At 32.1% G+C, this 11,264-nt stretch overlaps 1 protein-coding gene across 3 annotated transcripts in view; it reads right to left on the bottom strand.

Annotated features, from left to right (window-relative positions):
- The window catches only part of LOC106689025 (DNA-binding protein Ewg), a 65,317-nt gene that overhangs the window by 23,219 nt on the left and 30,834 nt on the right, over positions 1–11,264 (bottom strand). For all 3 annotated transcript variants that reach the window (XM_067051184.1, XM_067051186.1, XM_067051185.1), the window contains exons 5-7: positions 5,154–5,278; positions 3,265–3,381; positions 2,977–3,172 (exon numbers count right to left, since the gene is read on the bottom strand). In XM_067051184.1, coding sequence (XP_066907285.1) covers positions 2,977–3,172; positions 3,265–3,381; positions 5,154–5,278 — 438 coding nt within the window. The remainder of the gene's footprint in view (positions 1–2,976; positions 3,173–3,264; positions 3,382–5,153; positions 5,279–11,264) is intronic.

Below are 11,264 nucleotides of genomic sequence, written 5' to 3'. Positions count from 1 at the left end.
TAAATAAATATATAACTAGTAATAGTAATACCTACTGCCCTCTTTACAAGCTCTCAGTCACGACAATCCATATGATATTCACAACTCCTATTACCTCCGCGATCAATTATTAGGTCTCACCATTCCAGACGACTACATTCTCACTTCCTTTGACGTTGAAAGTTTATTTACCAATATCCCCATAGATAAAGTCCTATTTTTAGTAGAATCCAACTGGTCAACCATTGAACCGCATACTTCCCTAGACCTTTCATCTTACCTCTAGTTTCTCCAACTTTGTTGTGAATCCGGCTACCTCACATTCCAGGGTCAATTTTTTAAACAAATTTCAGGCTTGGCTATGGGTAATCTTCTAGCCCCTGATCTTTCCAATATCGTACTTAACGATTTACTCAACTCCATTATTCCACAGTTTTCCAACAATATCATTTTTATTAAAAAATATGTTGACGACCTCCTCTTAATACTGAATCCTAATAAAATCACTGACATCTTATTTGCTTTTAATTCCTACCACCCGGGCTTACGTTTTACAATTGAATTAGAAACAAACAATTACTACCATTTCTTGACCTCCTCATCAAAAAAACCACCAATAACACTATATCCACTGACTGGTACACAAAACCAACTTACTCAGGAAGACTTCTAAATTATCACTCCCAACATCCTTACCATCAAAAACTCAACACAGCGAAAAATCTTATTCATCGTTGCGTTTCTCTCTCTGATTCCCAATTTCATGATAATAACTATCTCCACATTAAACAAATCCTCTTAAACAACAATTTTCCTCACAAAATCATCGACAAACTCATTTACAATTATAAAAATCGTACCCCCTCTACATCTAATTCACCACTATTTCTTTCCATCCCCTTATACAGATCATTACCTTACATTCCTTTTCTATCAGATAACATCCATAAACACTTGCGTTCTTCTATCCCAAACCTCCTTGAAGCCTTCAAAAGTTATAACAAACTTTCTTTCATTTACTCCCATCTTAAAGATCCCATTCCTCCTCTATACTGTTCTCACGTTGTGTACCATATCCCTTGTTCTACTCCTAATTGTAACACATCTTATATTGGTGAAACAAAAAATTTAATCAAAGACCGCATAATCCAACACAAGTATTCCGTATTCTTCCCGTAACTTCACTGCTTCTAAATTATCTGAACATAGTTTAATTTTCAACCACTCTTTTGATTTTGATAATACTTCCATTTCAGCCACCATTCCTAACCATGATAAGCGACTGCTATCCAAAAGTATTTTTATACAATTTGAGTCTTCCCCCGTTAATCACAAAAATGACAAACAAAACTTGTCCCTAGCCTATTTCCAAATTATTAATTTATATTATGCACATATACATTTTTTTTTTAAAATTAGTTATTTTTTCTCTCTTATTTCTTCTTTTCCTATTCTCCATATTTCTTCTTATTTTTTTATAACATTGTTTTTAGGTAGTATCCTTGGTCCCATCCTCAACACCGTCTATACAGCTGACATTCCAACCAATCCTAACACTATCCTCACCACGTGTGTTTATGTCATATGTGTGCTCGCTGTTAATAATAACCCATTAATCGTATCCCAAAATCTCCAATCCCATATCACAGCCCTCGAAGAATGGTGTCGTAATTGGAGGATTAAGATAAATTCCAACTAATACCATCAAATCACCTTTACCCTTTGTCGTAAACCTACTGACTGCCCTACAGTTTCATTTAATGATGTTACTCTTACCCCTGTCGAACAGATCCGCTATCTTGGACTACATTTGGACAAACGATTAACCTGGAATCCTCATACAAGACTGAAAAGACAAGAAACTGCACGTGGATATCAACTATTACAGCACTTACTATATAAACTTCCAATACATTACAAAAGACTGATCTACATGACTGTAATAAGGCCAATCTGGACATATGGAGTTGAGCTTTGGGGCTCCAATAAACCTTTGAATTCCTCTTGTATTCAATCCTTACAATCCAAAATCCTTCATAAAATCCTCAATGCTCCTTACTTTATCACAAATAAAATCATACATAAAGACCTTAATGTCCCCTATGTAACCGATCTGGCCCGAACCAAATATCACTCCTTCCATTATAAACTCCCTAACCACTCAAACCCCCTAGTTTCTAACCTTGCATCCTCTTCCATTCCTGACAATCCTCCGAGGCGCCTGAAATAAGATGGCCACGAGACCAGCTAATGTACAATGTCATTAGAGTGCTACCAATGGGTAGTTTCTCTACACGCCTGTAACACTCCAATTTAACTTAGATCAGATTTAGTAAATGTATTATAATGTACAGTTGTAAATAGCAATAAATAAATATTAAAAAAAAACAACATTGTTTTTACATACTCCTCGTTAATATATTCGTTTTTACACGCCCTTTATATATTGATACATTTGATTACTTTTTGGGCTCTCATTATTTTACGTTTTACACCTTTTTATGTTGTTTTTTTTTCTTTTTATTTTTTTACTCTCACATTGACTATTTTATCTCTACGATCTTTTGACCTTTAGATTTCATTTTATGTAACGTCTTTTGCCGGCCGACCTGCACTCTAGCGGCTTTTCCAGCAATTTATATCAATATACCCTGGATTATCTTCCTATAACCTTACTCTCGCATTTCTTACTTTCTTCATTCCCCTTTCTCCATTTATTTCTGCTTATCTCCTGTTCTTTCCTTATACAATTTTTTTTTTTTCATAAGCTCCAATATTAATTTAACTAATTCTTTATAGATTCTTTCCACTGTATCATTTATTTATTACTCACATTTATATGTATATAAATAATAATGTAATCAATCTACGTCGTTGGATATTGGTGATTGTGATTTATACTAGTATGAGGATATAATTTAAAATTGTATATTATATATTTGATTTAATCCTTATTTCTAGTTTAATTAAAAATATTATACACAAATATATACGTACCAGTAGAATATTTCAACATCAATGGAATAAAAGCTCGTAATTGAGCTTGTGTCATTTTTTCGACTGGAGTAGGAATTCCATCTATAATGAGAGGAGGGAGTTCATAAAGTGAAGGATCCTCCTGAATTGGTGGTGGGGCTTGTTGAGCTAAAGCAGACTCAAGTTCATCCATTATCATAAGTCTGAGATTTTTAACCTGACAAATATTTCATATCTATTCATTACACAAATGACAATAATGATTAAACCAAAAATAATAATGCAACAAAAAATTACAAGAATACGTACAACATCTTCCAATGGTTTGGCACCAAAACATTTAAAACTACTTGTAGGTTTTCCTGGAGTTGCGACAAGTACAACAGCTTGTTGCCCAACCCGTGTAGCAAACTCATCAATTGTTTGCTAGAAAAGTAAGAAATTCATTAATATTTTAAACATTCTCTCTATAAAGTTATTTAATTAATTTTTTCTTTGGTGGAGGGGAATCACCTGTATATATGAGGGTGGTCTAAAAAGTATCCGACTGCAATGTGAAGATGGCAGCACTCTTAAATAAAAGCAAGTGAATTTTGTTGTTTATCTGTTGACAGTTACCCACCAAAGTTTCAGCTATTTTGGATGCACAGTGTTTATATAACAGTCGTTAGAGTGAGTTTATGTGAGTGTTTTTGTGAAAATGGACAAAATCGAGTATCGACCAGTCATTAAATATTTGTTTTTGAAAGGCAATATGCCAACGCAAATCAAAGATGAGTTGGATTCTGTGTATGGAGACTCTACACCATCATTTACCACAGTGAAATTTTGGGCAGCTGAATTTAAATGTGGTCATAAGAGCTTGGGAGATGATGAACATTCGGGACGTCCAAAAACTGCAACTACCAATGAAAACATTGCCAAAGTTCACCAAATGGTGCTAGACAACCACCGAATAAAAGTGAGAGAGATAGCAGGGGTTATGAGCATGTCAAAAGAACGTGTGTGTTTCATATTAAATTAACATTTAGTTATGAGAAAGCTGTCCGCACATTGGGTGCCACGTTAGACCAAAAATGTGTTCGAATGAACATTTCCAACACCTCTGTTGGCAAAATAAATATGAGTTTTGGTCCCGATTAATTACTGTAGATGGAACTTGGATACACCATTATACGCCCAAAACAAAAATACAGTCTAAACAGTGGACTGCAAAGAGGAAACCAGCTCCACAAAAAGCAAAAACTGTTTTCTCAGCTGGGAAAGTGATGGCGACTGTTTTTTTGGGATAGTCATGGAGTTATTTTAATTGATTATCTTCAAAAAGGAAAAACCATTACAGGAGCATACTATGCATCATTACTTGACAAGCTTAAGGCAGAACTTGCAGAAAAATGGCCACATTTGCAGAAAAAAAAATCCTTTTTCATCAGACAACGCACCATCCAATGAATTATGGTTTGAACTGCTTGACCATCTGCCTTACTCACCAGACTTAGCCCCAAGCGACTTCTTTTTGTTCCCTCATCTAAATATTGCGCTTGGAGGACAGAGATTTTCGTCAAGTGAAAAGGCAATCACCTTCGTGAACAATTATTTTGCAGAGAAAAACGCAGAGTACTTTTTGGATGGGTAACAGAGATGGGAGAAGTGTGTTACAAGGGGACTATGTTGGGGAAAAAATATCTTGTATTTTTGATAGGTCGGAAACTTTTCAGACCACCCTCGTATAAGACAGACAGACAGATGCACGCACACACACACATATATGTATATATAATGATAATCTGTATGAGAAGATGGTTGTAGGTGCAGTTAGTGTAGAACACAAAGAAGTAAAAACTGATTTATTAGTGCCAACGTTTCAGACAGAATTTCTAGCCTTTATCAGGGCTAAGAACAAAAAACAAGATAATAAAAGGCTATATGAACACACTCCCAACCATCTTCTCAAATATATATGCACACACATTTACTATTAGTAGCACTATGTCGAAACTGATGTCTGCAGATTAAATCCTTGAGATAATAATTTAGGTTGGGTCATAAAATAATTAAACCCTAAATCGAAAGAGTATAGAATTTATTGTTTTTATTTTGTTCCTCTACCATCACCTCCTAAATATTATCAGTATAAAATAATGCCTAAGAAAAAAAAAGATAGTTTATGACACATAAGTTTATAAATAATCTCTTACTCTTAATTTTCTAAGAAGCCTGTTTTGCTGTCTTTTTCTAATAGAGGGATTGGTTTCAAAAGAATGAGGCCGTTTTCTTTTCTTTGCTGATACAATAGCAGCAGCTGCAGCCATCCCAACTGGTCCTATAGCATATCATTCAAAGGTTAACTTTTACTTTTAAAAGATTGAGATTTACATCTAGTCACTATGCAACTAACAATAGATTATACTGCATTAGTTATTTTATTATCCAAAATAAAAATGTTCAAAGTATAAACATAGTAATCCCGAATAATCACCAGGTCTTACTTTGCTTAAAGCCTACCAACAAATAATAAATGAATCAAACTTCAAGATTCATTTAGAACTTTACTTAAAATGAAACATGTAGTAAGGAGGTTATGGAATTAAGGTCCCAATATGTTTTTTTTTAAATAATATTGGAACATGATAGTTATTTACTTTAACTAATCTACCTATATACGGAATATACAGGGGAATGTTGAGATTGTGTAAAACTTTAAAATCTGATTTTTTAATGGAAATACACATTTCAAGGTTAAAGTCCAAAACCAAATCAAGAAATGTACTTTCTCAATGTGATAATAAGGAGAAAAATAGTGAAAAGAAAATGTATATGTTTTTGAAAAAACCGTAATGAATCAATAGTTAAAAATTCTTTCTTTTTTTCTAGGGGGAGGATTTTTTTGAAAATGACTCAAACAATTTTAATTAAATTAAGCATATTAATGTACAATTGAATGGTTTTTAGTACCAGCTAGGTCTTTCCCCATTGAAAAAGTTCTGATAGGGCTTAAATGTCAGATTTTCAAAATGGTATCCTCTATAGGACATTTGATTTTGTTAAATCACTTCTCACTGGTACTGAAAAAAGGATTGATATGAAAAAATTGGATTATCAACTAAAGGAGACAAAAATACTCTTGTGTGTTATAAGTGAAACTTCTCTTGTTGATGATTTTATTATTTCATTATTAGGAAATGAAATTTAATTAATAGAAATCTCTCTTAACTAAATTAAATATCTATTTTATTCGTGAATATCTATAAATTCATGCTTTAAGAAATTAAGGATTCCTGATAGCTGAAGTATGATCCAAATAATTCAAATTGTAAATAATACAAGTAGCGAGAAAATACTGCATCAATGATAATGCCTGATCAAGTGATCCAACATTTAACACAGGAAAAGGTCACTGTTCAATGTTAACTTGAATTTTTCATTCGAAAATTCTGTGTTTATTGAGATCAATTATTCTCTAAAAGCTCATAACCTTTCTGAACTGGTCTTTTTCCTTAGTTTACTTGTCACAATGGAAATTATTAAGTAATTACTAAAAATAAAAAAACTAATAAAAACAGAGGATATGTTAAGAAATTTACTAAAGGAGATAAATTAAAAAATATTGTTTAATCATACTTCATAAGTTATGCTCATTAATAATGATAAAGAAAGAAAAAAAGTGAATAAAAACCAGTGGATACTGGATGATAGAGTATATGTATTTGAAAAAATGAATTTACAAATATAGTTTGTGCTCATAATGGAACTTATGCTCTTTAATAATGAAAATATATGCTTTGTATGTCTACTTTAACAACTTAATAACGAATAATAATAAACAAAAACACTTTTTTCTACCACATCTAGGTATTTATTTTATATGAAACTAACATTAGGATAGGAGGGGATCATTCAGGAACCTACACGTTGGAGAAGAAGTGTTGCATTTTTTTGTCTTATCCAGACCATTTTGCTGTGTTTGAGACCAAATATCACCTCATTAAATACTGGCCAGCATTTACAGTACATCATGCCAAAAAAAATCCTGATTTCACACCACACTTTTTAACAAATTAAGAGCCAAAACTAGGTCAATTCCAAAAGAAACTGCCACTTCAATTGTACAAAATTTAAGTATATCAAATTGATATGTATTGAGAATACTGGGCTTAGAAGAGATTAAAGGTAATTAAATAACTATTCAGAATAATAATAGCAGTTACAAACTTGCAGGTACAAAGAGTTGACTCTTCTGGGACCACTAGTGGTGGCTCAATTAGTCAAAGGACCGCCACTCTAGATAAGTATAGCTGAATGCCTCTGAGCAGGTACAAAGGTGGTCTCATTGAATAAATAACAAATGTGTGGGGTACGTAGCGAGGCCTTTCTGAAAAAACTTAAGGGGGACCCAGATCCAGGAATACATGATTTTTCAATCATAAGTAACATTTTAGCCGACACTTACTCACAGATTGAGAAAATTCAAGTATCTGACGACCTCATATCATTGGTTGAATTCCAGAAGGTAGATATCAAAATATTCAGAATCTAAAAACGAACTCCTGAAAACAAAGCTCATCAACATCCCTGGCATAGAAATTCCTGTTCGCTGAAAAATGGGCTAGACCAAATGTACCATCTGACTTCAGGAAATATATTTCTTAATAACTGCATAGTCAAAGCCAAACCGAAATGATAGTTAGTAGAAATATTATAGCACAACTTTATTTTTGGCTGCAGATGAGTCAGTCAAGAAATAGGTTAATGGGCCAAAACATGGATCCCTTGTCACTGGTCCAATGTAACATGGCAAAACCAAGCACCTTTAAGGACATTACAGACCATGAAATAATTTCAGCACGTACACATCAACATTGCGGTACTATTGCAACCATCCCACAGCAATTGCTACTGCCTCATGATTGACAGAGCTTCCCACCGGCCTGAGGCAATCCCTATTATTAAGAGCATGGCAGAATCAGTAACAAAGCATTGGATTGCACATTTCGGAACAAAAGTTACACTAAGAGCTGATCAAGGCTGACAATTTGAAGTCAAGATTTTCTAAAGATTCACTCTATTCCACGATATTGATAAAAAAAGGAAAACTGCCTATCATCCAAAGGGCAATGTGTGCCTAAAATAAAATTTTGGCACAGCAGCTTGAAGGGAGCTCTAATGATGCACTTGGACAAAGACCACTGGATTGGTACCCTCTAGACTATCTGGAGAATTCTTCCAGGAATCTACTTCTAGCATAGGTGTGTTAATTTTAAACAGAAAGTGAATGATATATACGTGGTGAGTTCCCAAAAACAATAGTATGTTCTGGTGATATTCATTTAGTAGATATTCATTATGTGGTTACTCATCCAGTACACTTATCGAGAGCTACACAATATGGTGATTGAGGGTGAAATAAACAGAGCAGTGAGCTCTCACTGTTTTTATCATAAATAAAATATCCTCCCTTAATAACCTACTCCATAACCACCAAAGAAGTTATTCATTTTATTTTTTTCGTAAACGTTAAGAAATTTTCTTTTTTTACATTTAAACATTTTGTATTATTTTATTTTTTGGTTATTATATGTTAAAAAAAAAGAAAGAAGGGAATTGTTTATTTTGGGTTAGTCAAGCTCTTCCTGAATCTGTAGATTCATATGATAAGCCTTGACTCAACAAAAAAATAAATAAATAAATAAGTAAGCTAAACTAGACAAAACAAAGACTAAAGGTATATAAAAGCTATAAGTATTCAATATGAGTTAAAAATATTTTCATCATTTTCAGGATCTGAAAGTATACATATAGAATTAAAAAAAATATTTATAACATAAAATAAGGAGGAAATTCCTAAAAAAAAAAAAATAATATCCTTAATGACAAAAAATGATTCTGGAGGGGGGGGGAGGAATTATGGAGCTTACTTTGAATGAATCAGATTGAAAAGCTTAAAATAACGAATTCTATCAAATAGGGGAAGGAAAAACTTCATTAAGAGCTGAATAAATTTTAAAACAATAGCTAAGCACACATCATGCAAAATAAAACAATCAAAACTCATTAAAAAACCACAACAAAATAAACAAATATTAAGCATGCTCAATTTTAAAACAAAAACTAACCAAATACTTCTTTTTTTCAAAACTCTGTAAACTGAAAAGACACATACAAAATATATATATTCCTTCCCCTCCTTATCTTCAATTGGGATTGGGAGGGCCTTGAATTCAGTTTTGAATTTATTCCTTGGCTTTAAAATTTATTTGAAAATGATTAAATATTTATACATAGGAATATTTCTATTCCTGTTTCAAAGGAGAAATTGAGTTTTTTTAAAATTAAAAAATCAGTTAAACCATTAAAATTCTATTACAATAAAAGGTATACACATGATAAAATAAGGAATAATTTGGAAATCAGAACAACAGATGTAGGATAATAAGGGTTGGAAGACAAATTAGTTATCTAATAGAAATTGTTTCCAATCAATGAAGTATAAAAAAAAAAAAAAAAAAAAAAAAAACGTGAGGGAGGATGACAAGCAATAATGAACTTAAACATTTAGGTAACACTTACTGCAACTTATAAGTATTTATTTTACATGGTAAAATCTAAATTAAAACTTTAAACTTTGTAAAAAAAATTATAATGGTAATAACACAATCCTTTCAGAGGAACTGAATGGTATTACATATCTCCTAAAACATATTGGTGAGCTGTTGGTGAAGTTGTCTTATTTATAGACAGATATTTTTTATTTTTTTTAAAAGTTGTTCTTTGTTGACTCTGAAGTTTGTACTTATATTTGTCATATTTCTTTTGAGTTTTTGTCAAGAAAAATGATAAAAATTTGGGAATTGCCTTCTATGGTAGAAAAAATGGGCAAGGTATTCGTAACTTTTTTTTTGTTTCATATTTAAGTCCATCATCAAATTGCCAGATCTTGTAAAACTAAAAAATGAATTTAAAAAAAAAAAAATCCTATGGAAATAACCATCTGTCTTCATGAATGGAACATTATTGCATATCTCTATTAAACATACTGGTAGGATTGTCAGTGAGGCTATCTTCTATAAATAGTGAAACTTGGTATAGTAGTTGGGTGTCAGACCCAAATGAATCTCTCTTTTGAAAATACATTAATATAATTTCTTTATGTTTACACACATTGATACAAGGAACTTTTTATAGGTTGACATACACTGGTATTTGGGAAGGAATGTACTTACAAAGTGCCGTAGTGTGTTGTGGAAGGTACCTGACTGGTATACCAAGTTTCATTATTTTTAGACGAAAATCTCAGTCAGACAATTAACAGCCCACCAAAATGTTTAAAAGAGATATACAATAATATTCCAGTTCTGAAGACAGTTAGATTTATCTCTGTTGTCTTTTTAATAATCTATATGAATATGATCACAAACTTACACAATGCGATATGAAACAAACAAACTTTTCAGAATACTCTCCCTATGTTTTCTTCCATTGGAGGTAATTTCCAAATTTTTATCATTTTTCTTGACAGAACTCAGGAGAAATAAATAGAAATACAAACTTAGAGATGATAAATAAAAACTTGGGAAAAAACAAACAAATTCACAAAAATGATGACAGAAGTAACCAACAAATTAAACATTAAACTGATAATAAAGGTTACAACACACTGTATCTCATAAACCCTACCATTAGCTATCATGAACCCACTTCATTCACACAAGTTGCACAAAATGCCTACACTGTTTGAACCACATTTAGCTGATTCTGTCAAGTAGTTTTGGGACAAGAGATGTTATTTATAAGAACTTCTAAGAATTATTAATTGAACACCTCTTGAGCCAGTCAAGACAGGTCTGAGTCACTTGGGTTAGTTTCCTGAGCATGTTGAATCCTGAAACACTATTCTGGTGGTTCAAACTAAAAGTGTTCTATAAGTTTGTCGGGGGGTGCGGTCAGCAAAGAACAACATAAATAAACAAAACCATATTTATTTATTTATTTTATGCCAAAACCATATTTATTTATTTTATGATAAAAAAATAATTTTCAATTTTTTTTTTTTATAAATTCACATTATTTTTTTATTTATTTATTTATTTATTTTTTCCGCCCACTTTTGCACGCATTATTTCATCTTTAAAACCTTTTCTTACATATTTGTCGTCCCCCACCTATATTACGTTTCCTCTTCATCTTCCGGTACTTCGTTATTCGATAATTCGTTGGTTCATATATATTTTTAATTCTTCTTATCACTTTTTGTCATCACCCTCTCACACGCTTTCTTCTTCTAAAATTTTTCTATTTTTTATTTTCACCCT

The sequence above is a fragment of the Halyomorpha halys genome, unplaced genomic scaffold (assembly GCF_000696795.3).
Source record: "Halyomorpha halys isolate HHAL.00 unplaced genomic scaffold, Hhal_1.1 Scaffold1261.1, whole genome shotgun sequence".
NCBI classification, from domain to species: domain Eukaryota; kingdom Metazoa; phylum Arthropoda; class Insecta; order Hemiptera; family Pentatomidae; genus Halyomorpha; species Halyomorpha halys.
Note: the sequence above shows the minus strand (reverse complement) of the source record. Positions and strands in the feature narration are given on the sequence as shown.